This window comes from Nerophis ophidion, linkage group LG01 (assembly GCF_033978795.1).
Source record: "Nerophis ophidion isolate RoL-2023_Sa linkage group LG01, RoL_Noph_v1.0, whole genome shotgun sequence".
Taxonomy (NCBI): domain Eukaryota; kingdom Metazoa; phylum Chordata; class Actinopteri; order Syngnathiformes; family Syngnathidae; genus Nerophis; species Nerophis ophidion.
Window position 1 is genome coordinate 92,354,916 of NC_084611.1, and position 14,540 is coordinate 92,369,455.

The 14,540-nt window shown below is 41.8% G+C and overlaps 1 protein-coding gene across 4 annotated transcripts in view; it reads left to right on the forward strand.

Annotated features, from left to right (window-relative positions):
* The window catches only part of apbb2b (amyloid beta (A4) precursor protein-binding, family B, member 2b), a 149,181-nt gene that overhangs the window by 109,471 nt on the left and 25,170 nt on the right, over positions 1 to 14,540 (forward strand). For all 4 annotated transcript variants that reach the window (XM_061916334.1, XM_061916319.1, XM_061916344.1 and 1 more), the window contains one exon: positions 3,448 to 3,575. In XM_061916334.1, the coding sequence (XP_061772318.1) occupies positions 3,448 to 3,575 (128 nt within the window). The remainder of the gene's footprint in view (positions 1 to 3,447; positions 3,576 to 14,540) is intronic.

Consider the following 14,540-nt stretch of genomic DNA (forward strand, 5'->3'; position numbering starts at 1 on the left):
GAAAGCCAGAGTCCTCCCACAACAATAATTGAACAACAACAAAAACATTTTCTTCCTTTGTTCCGAGTGAGAACAACAGTCCCAGATATTTGTATTCTTTTAGAGAGAATAGTCTGTTCATCTTTGTTCTGCCCTCACTGAATGTGTTGAGGTTACACAGCTTGGCAGACAGCTAACAACCAATCCAGGACGTTCTAATAAAGTTCCAAAGCGGATGAATCCATTTAGGCTCTTTATTGTTGTTGATATTGCACTGGATTTTTATTTTTATTATTATTATTCTTCTTGTAAAACTGAAATACACACAATGACAATGTATACGCTGTGTGATTCAATTAACAAACTAAAATGTAAAACACAATAAGTAAACATTAGCTTTACACAAATATACAGCATTATTAGTGAACAAATACTGCTGAGTGTTGAAACTATTTCGATGGTGGAAATATGCGACCGGCAGCCATTTTGAATCCTCAAACATTCATTAAAATAGTGCACAAAAATCGTTTTTCAATACACATCTTACTATCAAATTTAGACACTTTCCACCTTAGTATTGAGTTACATAAACAAGTTGAACAGTTTACTTACAGACTTATCTTTTCCAAGGCTTGTAAGAGTTAACACAACTTTTTATGAACTGAACTAACATCGTAAACCGGAAGTGTCCAAACTAAACCGGAAGTGCCGAACTATTGACGCGCAGTATTTCCCATCGCCACAAGGTGTCAGTAATAGTCCACAATCAAACACAAGGTGTCAGTAATAGTCCACAATCAAACGGGCATAATAATCTTACAAAAGGCCAAAGCAGTGAAGTTGTCAGGTTGTGTAAAAGCTAAAAAAAAAGAGAATACAACAAATCATTTTCAACTTATATTCAATTAAATAGACTGCAAAGACAAGATATTTCATCTTCACACTGACAAACTTTGCTATTTTTGTGCAAATAATCATGAAGTTAGAATTAAATGACAGCAACACATGTCAAAAAAGGCATTTTTACCAGTTTGTTACATGGCCTTTCCTTTGAACAACACTCAGTGCAGGTTTGGGAACTGAGGAGACACATTTTTGAAGTCCACAGTTTCCATAAACAATTTGAAATGTGGACTCGTCAGACCACAGAACACTTTCCCACTTTGCATCAGTCCATCTTAGATGAGCTCGGACCCAACGAAGCCGGTGGCGTTTCTGGGTGTTGTTGATAAATGGCTGTGGCTTTGCATAGTAGCGTTTAACTTGCACTTACAGATGTATCGACCAACTGTAGTTACTGACAGTGGTTTTATGAAGTGTTCCTGAGCTCATGTGGTGATATCTTTTACACACTGATGTCGCTTTTTGATGCAGTAGCGCCTGGGGGATGGAAGGTGCGTAACATCATGGCTTATGTGCAGTGATTCCTCCACATTCTCTGAACCTTTTGATGATATTACACAGCCTGGATGGTGAAATCCCTAAATTCCTTGCAAAATGTTGTTCTTAAACAATTTGCTCAGGCATTTGTTGCCAAAGCGGCCTTATTTGTGAACAGGTGAGCTGCTTTTATAGCCGATCATACCACCCGCCTGTTCCCAATTAGCCTGTTCACCTGTGGGATGTTCCAAATAAGTCTTTGATGAGCATTCCTCTGTCCTTTTTGCCACTTGTGCCAGCTTTTTTAAACCTGTCGCAGGCTCCAAATTCCAAACAAGCTAATATTTGCAAAAAATAACAACATTTTCCAGTTGAAACGCTAATGCTCATCAAATAAGTCTTTGATGAGCATTCCTCAACTTTCTCACTCTTTTTTGCCACTTGTGCCAGCTTTTTTGAAACCTGTCGCAGGCATTATATTCCAAACGAGCTAATATTTCCAAAAAATAACAACGTTTTCCAGTTGAAACGCTAATGCTCATCAAATTAGTCTTTGATGAGCATTCCTCAACTTTCTCACTCTTTTTTGCCACTTGTGCCAGCTTTTTTGAAACCTGTCGCAGGCATTATATTCCAAACGAGCTAATATTTCCAAAAAATAACAACGTTTTCCAGTTGAAACGCTAATGCTCATCAAATTAGTCTTTGATGAGCATTCCTCAACTTTCTCACTCTTTTTTTCCACTTGTGCCAGCTTTTTTGAAACCTGTCGCAGGCACCATATTCCAAACGAGCTAATATTTGCAAAAAATAACAACGTTTTCCAGTTGGAACGCTAATGCTCATCAAATAAGTCTTTGATGAGCATTCCTCAACTTTCTCACTCTTTTTTGCCACTTGTGCCAGCTTTTTCGAAGCATGTCGTAGGCACCAAATTCCAAATATTTGCCAAAAATAGCAAAGTTTGTCAGTGTGAAGATGAAATATCTTGTCTTTGCAGTCTATTCAATTGAATATAAGTTGAAAAGGATTTGTTGTATTCTCTTTTTATTTAGCTTTTACACAACCTGACAACTTCATTGCTCTCTGGGGTTTGTCCATCCATCCATTTTCTACTGCTTATTCCCTTTTGGGGCCACGGTGGGCGCTGGCGCCTATCTCAGCTACAATCGGGCGGAAGGCGGGGTACACCCTGGACAAGTCGCCACCTCATCGCAGGGCCAACACAGATAGACAGACAACATTCACACTCACATTCACACACTAGGGACCATTTAGTGTTGCCAATCAACCTATCCCCAGGTGCATGTCTTTGGAGGTGGGAGGGGCCTATCCCCAGGTGCATGTCTTTGGAGGTGGGAGGGGCCTATCCCCAGGTGTATGTCCTTGGAGGTGGGAGGGGCCTATCCCCAGGTGCATGTCTTTTTAGGTGGGAGGGGCCTATCCCCAGGTGCATGTCTTTGGAGGTGGGAGGGGCCTTTCCCCAGGTGCATGTCTTTTTAGGTGGGAGGGGCCTATCCCCATGTGCCTGTCTTTAGAGGTGGGAGGGGCCTATCCTCAGGTGCCTGTCTTTGGAGGTGGGAGGGGCCAATTACTAGGTGCATGTCTTTGGAGGTGGGAGGGGCCTATCCCCAGGTGCATGTCTTTGGAAGTGGGAGGGGCCTATCCCCAGGTGCATGTCTTTGGAGGTGGGAGGGGCCTATCCCCAGGTGCATGTCTTTGGAGGTGGGAGGGGTCTATCCCCAGGTGCATGTCTTTGGAGGTGGGAGGGGCCTATCCCCAGGTGCATGTCTTTGGAGGTGGGAGGGGCCTATCCCCAGGTGCATGTCTTTGGAGGTGGGAGGAAGCCGGAGTACCCGGAGGGAACCCACGCATTCACGGGGAGAACATGCAAACTCCACACAGAAAGATCCCGAGCCTGGATTTGAACCCAGGACTGCAGGACCTTCGTGTTGTGAGGCAGACGCACTAACCCCTCTACCACCAACTTTTTTTTTTTCTTCAGTTAGTGTGAACAGGATATCAGACTGGTAGAAGACCATGGAGGTGCTCTGTATGCGTTGTAAAAGGTGCATGCAATGTGTTCAGGGCAAGGACATGTTCCTGCTGCTGGAGAACAACATGTTAAACCTGCTGGACCCCATGGACCGCAGCGTTCTACACTCTCAGCCGATCGCCAGCATCCGCGTGTGGGGCGTGGGGCGAGACAACGGCAGGTGGGTACCTCGCCGCTGTTTGCATGCCAAGGCCTTTCAAATGACACGACTCCCGCACTCGCCAAAATGTCAGGATGGAGGCAGATCACATCTAATGATGGATGACACACACGGCTTGTTTTCTACAGGATGACCTTTTTGGGTGTGTGTGTCTGCAGAGATATTTCATGTGACTTTAGGTGTGCTGCAGGCTGGCCAGCAGAGGGTGCTGTGTCCCAGCCAGAGATGCTGTAAACCAGGGGTCACCAACCTTGGGTACTTATTAAAGCCAAGGGCTACCAGTTTGATACAGACTTAAATACATTGGCAGAAATAGCCAATTTGCTCAATTTACATTTAACTCTATGTTATTATGAATAATTTAAGTTATCTTTGTGGAAACACTGATCATCTAAGGGACGGCGTGGCGCAGTGGTATAGTGGCTGTGCGCTGGTTCAAATCCCACCTAGTACCAACCTCGTCACGTCCGTTGTGTCCTGAGCAAGACACTTCACCCTTGCTCCTGATGGGTGCTGGTTGGCGCCTTGCATGGCAGCTCCCTCCATCAGTGTGTGAATGTGGAAGTAGTGTCAAAGCGCTTTGAGTACCTTGAAGGTAGAATCAATCAATCAATCAATCAATGTTTATTTATATAGCCCCGAATCACAAATGTCTCAAAGGACTGCACAAATCATTACGACTACAACATCCTCGGAAGAACCCACAAAAGGGCAAGGAAAAACTCACACCCAGTGGGCAGGGAGAATTCACATCCAGTGGGACGCCAGTGACAATGCTGACTATGAGAAACCTTGGAGAGGACCTCAGATGTGGGCAACCCCCCCCCCTCTAGGGGACCGAAAGCAATGGATGTGGAGCGGGTCTAACATGATACTGTGAAAGTTCAATCCATAGTGGCTCCAACACAGCCGCAAGAGTTCAGTTCAAAGCGGATCCAAGACAGCAAAGAGAGTCCCGTCCACAGGAAACCATCTCAAGCGGAGGCGGATCAGCAGCGTAGAGATGTCCCCAACCCATACACAGGCGAGCGGTCCATCCTGGGTCCCGACGAGCGGTCCATCCTGGGTCTCGACTACGGACAGCCAGTACTTCATCCATGGTCATCGGACCGGACCCCCTCCACAAGGGAGGGGGGGACATAGGAGAAAGAAAAGAAGCGGCAAATCAACTGGTCTAAAAAGGAGGTCTATTTAAAGGCTAGAGTATACAGATGAGTTTTAAGGTGAGACTTAAATGCTTCTACTGAGGTAGCATCTCCAACTGTGCTATACAAGTACAACCCATTTATTCATCATTTATCATCTTATTTATTTCTCACAATAAAAATAAACTATGAAACATAGTTTATCTTCAATTTCGACTCTTTAAAATTCAAAATTCAACCATAAAAAAGAAGGGGGGAAAACTAGCTAATTTCGAATCTTTTTGAAAAAATAAAAAAAGAATTAATGGAACATCATTAGTCATTTTTCCTGATTAAGATTAATTTTAAATTATGATGTTTTAAAAAGGTTCAAATCCAATCTGCACTTTGTTAGAATATATAACACATTGGACCAAGCTATATTTCTAACAAAGACTCTACCAAGCTCGGTTGGTAGAGCGGCCGTGCCAGCAACTTAAGGGTTGCAGGTTCGATTCCCGCTTCCGCCATCCTAGTCACTGCCGTTGTGTCCTTGGGCAAGACACTTTACCCACCTGCTCCCAGTGCCACCCACACTGGTTTAAATGTAACTTAGATATTGGGTTTCACTATGTAAAGCGCTTTGAGTCACTAGTGAAAAGTGCTATATAAATATATTTCATATTTCACATTATTTCTTCTAGATTTTCCAGAACAAACATTTTATAAGAAATTTAAAAGACTTTGAAATAAGATTTAAATTTGATTCTACAGATTTTCTATAGTCTTGTTCACGAGTGAGGGAAGAATGGATTGTGAGGTCTTCAGTAATGCGGACGCTGTATCGATCCGTTGTGGTGAAGAAGGAGCCGAGCCGGAAGGCAAAGCTCTCAATTTGCTGGTTGATCTACGTTCCCATCCTCACCTATGGTCATGAGCTTTGGGTCATGACCGAAAGGACAAGATCACGGGTACAAGCGGCCCAAATGAGTTTCCTCTGTCGGGTGGTGAGTCTCTCCCTTAGAGATAGGGTAAGAAGCTCTGCCATCCGGGAGGAACTCAAAGTAAAGCCGCTGCTCCTCCACATGGAGAGGAGCCAGATGAGGTGGTTCAGGCATCTGGTCAGATGTCTTCCACGGGGAAGACCCAGGACACGTTGGGAAGACTATGTCTCCCGGCTGGCCTGGGAACGCCTCGGGATCCCCCGGGAAGAGATGGACCAAGTGGCTGGGGAAAGGGAAGCGTGCTTAGGCTGCTGTCCCCGCGACCCGACCTCGGATAAGTGGAAGAAGATGGAAGGATTTTCTAGATTTGCCAGAATAATTTTTTGAATTTTAATCATAATAAGTTTGAAGAAATATTTCACAAATATTCTTTGTTTAAAAAACAAAAGCTAAAATAAATAATTAAATCAAAATGTATTTATTATTCTTTACAATAAAAAAATAATAATTTACTTGAACATTGATTTAAATTGTCAGGAAAGAAGAGGAAGGAATTTAAAAGGTAAAAAGGTATATGTGTTTAAAAATCCTAAACTAATTTTTAAGGTTGTATTTTTTCTCTAAAATTGTCTTTCTGAAAGTTATAAGAAGCAAAGTAGAAAAAATAAATGAAGACCAAGTCTTTCAAATATTTTCTTGGATTTTCAAATTCTATTTGAGTTTTGTCTCTCTTAGAATTATCGGACAAAGTGAGAGCAGCTTGCTAGTAAATAAATACAAATTAAAAAATAGAGGCAGCTCACTGGTAAGTGCTGCTATTTGAGCTATTTTTAGAACAGGCCAGCGGGCGACTCATCTGGTCCTTACGGGCGACCTGGTCTTGGTGACCCCTGCTTTGGGTAAATAAGGTGGAATCTTTACCTGACATGTTTGGACTGACATCTGACCACTGTGACGTGTTGCCTAGCAGAAGTTCTTGTAGGCGTGGCCAACCGGAGACACCTGTCAGGTCTACCTTGTTGTGTGTCCCCCCCCCAGCACTTTTACACGACTAAAAACGCATTCATATGGTTTAGGTCAGTGTTTTTCAAACTCTAGTGTACCGTGAGATGATGTCATCTCACCTAATTGGGTTAAAATTCTAACGACCGGGTCGCATCTTGGTGCGGGTTTCGTTCTCCCAGGAATGCAGACGAGCCTCGGACACAACGTGAAGCTAGGAATAAATGATTTAATTTAAAATATATCAGACTTTGACAAAGAAAAATGTGCGCATAAAGCACTTAAGTCAAAAAACTAAAAGAGCTAGCATGAGAGCTAGAAGACATAGAGCCTAGCGTGGAAGCGAGCAGGAAACAGAAGTCGTACGAAAACAAACTAGGAAGCCAGACTGACTGGCGGGAGAAGGCAGGCTTAAATAATGACAGTGATTACAAAACACAGGTGTGCGTCCGGAACAAGCGGCAGGTGAAAATAATAAGTAACAATGGTAACCAACTAAGGTGCACAAACAGGAACCAAATGAGTCCTAAACCAACAGAAAAAACAAAAGCCTCAAAAATCTAATCATAATATGATCCGGGCAGCGGATCATAACACAATTTTTTTTTTTGCAAACCATTTAATTATTATTGTTCAGTGTCGGTTTGATTGATTGATTGATTGATACTTTTATTAGTAGATTGCACAGTACAGTACATATTCCGTACAATTTACCACTAAATGGTAACACCCCAATAAGTTTTTCAACTTGTTTAAGTCGGGGTCCGGTGATGTCTAGATATTTTTTTATTTTTGTAAAAAAAAAAATAAGCAAACAACCTCAAAGTGCCACAGTGTAAAAAAATGGTAATAATAATAATTTAAAAAAAGATAATAAAAATAAATAAAATATAAAACTAGAAACAGCCCAATAGCTAGAACCAGCATGCATGTCTACAAAAAAGCTTTTTTTTTTTTTTAAAGTCTAGAGCTCGGCAGAGTAACCCTGTAATACTCTTCCATATCAGTAGGTGGCAGCAGGTAGCTAAATGCTTTTTAGACTTCGGGAATATGGTTTGTCGGGATCACAATATGCGGGAGGCAACAAAAAGGCAAGTGCCGTTGAAAAAAAGGCATTGAAGCTTAGGGATGACTATGCTAAATGAAGCTAAAACTAAACTGGCTGCAAAGTAAACAAAAACAGAATGCTGGACGACAGCAAAGACTTACAGAGTGTTGAGCAGCAGATGGCGTCCACAAAGTGCATCCGTAAATGACAATTAACAACGAAATAGGAGCGCAAGACAAGAAGTAAAACACTACACACAGGAAAACAGCAAAAAGGTGCAAATAAGTCTTGGTGTGATGTGCCAGGTGGTGACAGTACACCTACTTTGAGACAAGAGCTATAGTCATGCATGCTTGCTTATGCTTTGAATTCATATCCAAAAATTGCGAGAAGAACTTTTTACTGTCAATGTCGGCTGCTGAGGTTCATTTTTTGATGATGTCTGCTTCTGGTGTGCCCTGGGATTTTTTTAACGATAAAAAAATGTTCCTCGGCTCAGAAAAGGTTGAAAAACTCAGCTTTAGGTGTTGCACTTTCATGGTGGGGGGAAAACACCCACGTGAGTTCTGATGCGTTGGCATGGCAACAGACGGCGGAACACACCTGCGTCAAACACGTCGTACTCGCACGCGACTCCACTTGGAGTACTTTTGTCTTCCGGACGAGCGACCGCATCCCGCCGTGTCGGAGGAGGCGGGGTGGAGATGGTCGGGCGAGGAGGAGAGAGAGAGAGAGAGAGGGTGATAAAGGGGGAGGTGTGCTTACTACTCACTGGGTTTGCAGCAGGCAGGTTGAAGAGAGTCAAGGATCCAAAACCTCTGTGAGTACCTCGTTTTTTTTTTTACAAACCCCGTTTCTATATGAGTTGGGAAATTGTGTTAGATGTAAATATAAACAGAATACAATGATTTGCAAATCCTTTTCAAGCCATATTCAGTTGAATATGCTACAAAGACAACATATTTGATGTTCGAACTCATAAACTTTATAATAACTTACAATTTCATGGCTGCAACACGTGGCAAAGTAGTTGGGAAAGGGCATGTTCACCATTGTGTTACATCACCTTTTCTTTTAACAACACTCAATAAATGTTTGGGAACTGAGGAAACTAATTGTTGAAGCTTTGAAAGTGGAATTATTTCCCATTCTTGTTTTATGTAGAGCTTCAGTCCTTCAACAGTCCGGGGTCTCCGCTGTCCTATTTTACGCTTCATAATGCACCACACATTTTCCATGGGAGACAGGTCTGGACTGCAGGCGGGCCAGGAAAGTACCCGCACTCTTTTTTTTACCAAGCCACGCTATTGTAATACGTGCTGAATGTGGCTTGGCATTGTCTTGCTGAAATAAGCAGGGGCGTCCATGGAAAAGATGGCAGCATATGTTGTTCCAAAAGCTGTATGTACCTTTCAGCATTAATGGTGCCTTCACAGATGTGTAAGTTACCCATGCCTTGGGCACTAATGCACCCCCATACCATCACACATGCTGGCTTTTACACTTTGCGTCGATAACAGTCTGAATGGTTCGCTTCCCCTTTGGTCCGGATGACACAATGTCGAATATTTCCAAAAACAATTTGAAATGTGGACTCGTCAGACCACAGAACACTTTTCCACTTTGCATCAGTCCATCTTAGATGATCTCGGGCCCAGAGAAGTCGGTGACATTTCTGGATGTTGTTGATAAATGGCTTTCGCTTTACATAGTAGAGCTTTAACTTGCACTTACAGATGTAGTGACCAACTGTATTTAGTGACAGTGTTTTTTCTGAAGTGTTCCTGAGCCCATGTGGTGATATCCTTTAGAGATTGATGTCTGTTTTTGATACAGTGCCGTCTGAGGGATGGAAGGTCACGGTCATTCAATGTTGGTTTCCGGCCATGCCGCTTACGTGGAGTGATTTCTCCAGATTCTCTGAACCTTTGGATGATATTATGGAGCGTAGATGTTGAAATCCCTAAATTTCTTGCAATGTCACTTTGAGAAAGGTTGTTCTTAAACTGTTTGACTATTTGCTCACGCAGTTGTGGACAAAGGGGTGTACCTCGCCCCATCCTTTCTTGTGAAAGACTGAGCATTTCATGGAAGCTGCTTTTATACCCAATCATGGCACCCACCTGTTCCCAGTTAGCCTGCACACCTGTGGGATGTTCCAAATAAGTGTGTGATGAGCATTCCTCAACTTTATCAGTATTTACTGCCACCTTTCCCAACTTCTTTGTCACGTGTTGCTGGCATCAAATTCTAAAGTTAATGATTATTTGCAAAAAAAAAAAATGTTTATGAGTTTGAACATCAAATATGTTGTCTTTGTAGCATATTCAACTGAATATGGTTTGAAAAGGATTTGCAAATCATTGTATTCTGTTTATATTTACATCTAACACAATTTCCCAACTCATATGGAAACAGGGTTTGTAAAAGAAGACATTGAACGAGCACAGAGCAGAAGCAACCAGCGGCACCGTGTCTATGTACAGCTACAAAAGTGCTAGTCTTCTTTCCTGGTTGGAACATTTTAACAGTTTTGGAGATGTTTGTGCGTTGACAGCTCCTTCAGCAAGAAGGGTGTTTCCTTGGCTGTATTAGTCTGTTGTTAATGACAATGTTTCCTTGGCTGTATTAGTCTGTTGTTAATGACAATGTTTGCTTTCTTTTGCAACCTGGATTCTTTTTTTAGGATGCATCTATTAAATTGTGTAGTAGGCATTATGTAAAAAATATATGTGCTTGTTTGTAGTTTCCTTGAAGAAAATCTGTGCATTTCTAGTATGGATAATTTGGGCGGAATAGTGGGCAGTCAGACTTTGGCGATTTCTGAATTGAATCGCGGATTGGATAACATCTCGGAGGAGCTTTCCGCTCTGCAAAGCGAAATTCTGATAAATTTTGAAACCAGAACAAAGAAAGGAGAGCAGACAAGTTCAATGTGCTTGCTCGTCCCGACCAAAACGATCCTTATCTACGATTCGGCTTTCTTCTGCTGACACCCGTGCGAAAGACGATCTGAAAGCTCTTTCCCTTTTTTGTAAACACACCTAGGATGTTTGACTCTGCTCCTTAACTCCGAGCAGAGTGACCTCCAGGTTAATGGACGAAACACGCACCCGCGGACTACTACTGCTGCCTAGACCTGCACACACCTGTTGTTGTGTTTTGTACAATTGTTCTTGTACTAAAAATAATAAGTTGTTCTTTTTAAGTGCAATGACAACAACGTGTAAACAATTTGCTTTAAAAGATGCAAGAGAACATGGAAACGTGCTTGCATAACACGCACATTTGCATACAATCTGATTTCCCCGGCGACAAATGTCTCTGCCGGGTGTTGTTGTCCTTGTCCTTGCTCTTGTCTTCCACTAACCTCCTCACTGCTCCCCTCTGGCTGACCTGGACGCAGAGAAAGGTAAACACATTCCGGCTCCTTCTTCACCTTTTTTTATTCTGCTTTCATTTCCTCCCCCTGCAACCTCCTCAAAGTCACACATTGTAGACGTGGAGGAAATGAAAGGGACATTTTCTGTCTACCATGTGCACACACACACACACACACACACACACACACACACACACACACACACACACACACACACACACACACATTCTTGTATCAGCCTCCCTCTTTAGGAGCAGCCTTTCTAGATATATAAAGAAGTGTATTTATAACATTAATAATATATACATACTATGCAAATATAAAAAAGTTAACTTTTTTATTTATTTTTTTATTTATTTATTTTTTGTAATTGAATTTTGATCTTCATTATTTACTTCATGTTATTACATTTGTTTTTTTTGGTCAATTTTGTCCAAAGGGGGCGCATTTCCATTTGTTACACACTTGTTATTTCATATGTTGACCACAGGGGGAGCACTTCAAACATTGACACACACTTGTTATTTCATATGTTGACGTACTTTTATTATTTATTTTTTGTTATTATTACTTGCCGTCAAACGGGTGCATTTCAACTTCTTACACACTCGTTATTTCATATGTTGACCAGAGGGGGAGCACTTTTAAAAGCGACACACAGTCCATTTGAAAATTTGGGAGCGCCCTCATTTTGACAGCAGGGGTGCAAATGAGACATTGTCTATTAGATGCAATGTTATTGGGACCAGGATTTATGTTCACACCTCCTCATATGGAAGATACTTTTCCTTCAAGGCGCACTTAAAATCCTTTCATTTTCTCACCTACAACCCTGGTGCGCCAAATGTACCGAATAATTCTGGTTGTGCTTACCGACCTCGAAAGCTATTTTATTTGGTACATGGCTAAATGATAAATTCGACCAGTAGATGGCAGTCACATATAAGAGATACGTGTAGACTGCAATATGATGGCAGTCACACATAAGAGATACGTGTAGACTGTAATATGATGGCAGTCACACATAAGAGATAGGTGTAGACTGCAATATGATGGCAGTCACACATAAGAAATACGTCTAGACTGCAATATGATGGCAGTCACACATAAGAGATACGTTTAGACTGCAATATGATGGCAGTCACACATAAGAGATACATGTAGACTGCAATATGATGACAGTCACACATAAGAGATACGTGTAGACTGTAATATGATGGCAGTCACACATAAGAGATAGGTGTAGACTGCAATATGATGGCAGTCACACATAAGAGATATATGCAGACTGCTATATGATGGCAGTCGCACATAAGAGATACGTGTAGACTGTAATATGATGGCAGTCACACATAAGAGATAGGTGTAGACTGCAATATGATGGCAATCACACATAAGAGATAGGTGTAGACTGCAATATGATGGCAGTCACACATAAGAGATAGGTGTAGACTGAAATATGATGGCAGTCACACATAAGAGATACATGCAGACTGCTATATGATGGCAGTCACATATAAGAGATACGTGTAGACTGCAATATGATGGCAGTCACACATAAGAGATACGTGTAGACTGCAATATGATGGCAGTCACACATAAGAGATACGTGTAGACTGCAATATGATGGCAGTCACACATAAGAGATACGTGTAGACTGCAATATGATGGCAGTCACACATAAAAGATACGTGTAGACTGCAATATGATGGCAGTCACACATAAGAGATACGTGTAGACTGCAATATGATGGCAGTCACACATAAGAGATACGTGTAGACTGCAATATGATGGCAGTCACACATAAGAGATACGTGTAGACTGCAATATGATGGCAGTCACACATAAGAGATACGTGTAGACTGCAATATGATGGCAGTCACACATAAGAGATACGTGTAGACTGCAATATGATGGCAATCACACATAAGAGATACATGCAGACTGCAATATGATGGCAGTCACACATAAGAGATACGTGTAGACTGTAATATGATGTCAGTCACACATAAGAGATAGGTGTAGACTGCAATATGATGGCAGTCACACATAAGAGATACGTCTAGACTGCAATATGATGGCAGTCACACATAAGAGATACGTGTAGACTGTAATATGATGTCAGTCACACATAAGAGATAGGTGTAGACTGCAATATGATGGCAGTCACACATAAGAGATACGTCTAGACTCCAATATGATGGCAGTCACACATAAGAGATACATGTAGACTGCAATATGATGGCAGTCACACATAAGAGATACGTGTAGACTGTAATATGATGGCAGTCACACATAAGAGATAGGTGTAGACTGCAATATGATGGCAGTCACACATAAGAGATACATGCAGACTGCTATATGATGGCAGTCGCACATAAGAGATACGTGTAGACTGTAATATGATGGCAGTCACACATAAGAGATAGGTGTAGACTGCAATATGATGGCAATCACACATAAGAGATAGGTGTAGACTGCAATATGATGGCAGTCACACATAAGAGATAGGTGTAGACTGCAATATGATGGCAGTCACACATAAGAGATACATGCAGACTGCTATATGATGGCAGTCACATATAAGAGATACGTGTAGACTGCAATATGATGGCAGTCACACATAAGAGATACGTGTAGACTGCAATATGATGGCAGTCACACATAAGAGATACGTGTAGACTGCAATACGATGGCAGTCACACATAAGAGATACGTGTAGACTGCAATATGATGGCAGTCACACATAAGAGATACGTTTAGACTGCAATATGATGGCAGTCACACATAAGAGATACGTGTAGACTGCAATATGATGGCAGTCACACATAAGAGATACATGTAGACTGCAATATGATGGCAGTCACACATAAGAGATACGTGTAGACTGCAATATGATGGCAGTCACACATAAGAGATACATGTAGACTGCAATATGATGGCAGTCACACATAAGAGATACGTGTAGACTGCAATATGATGGCAATCACACATAAGAGATACATGCAGACTGCAATATGATGGTAGTCACACATAAGAGATACATGTAGACTGCAATATGATGGTAGTCACACATAAGAGATACATGTAGACTGCAATATGATGGCAGTCACACATAAGAGATACATGTAGACTGCAATATGATGGCAGTCACACATAAGAGATACGTGTAGACTGCAATATGATGGCAGTCACACATAAGAGATACATGTAGACTGCAATATGATGGCAGTCACACATAAGAGATACGTATAGACTGCAATATGATGGCAGTCACACATAAGAGATACGTGTAGACTGCAATATGATGGCAGTCACACATAAGAGATACGTGTAGACTGTAATATGATGGCAGTCACACATAAGAGATAGGTGTAGACTGCAATATGATGGCAGTCACACATAAGAGATACATGCAGACTGCTATATGATGGCAGTCGCACATAAGAGATACGTGTAGACTGT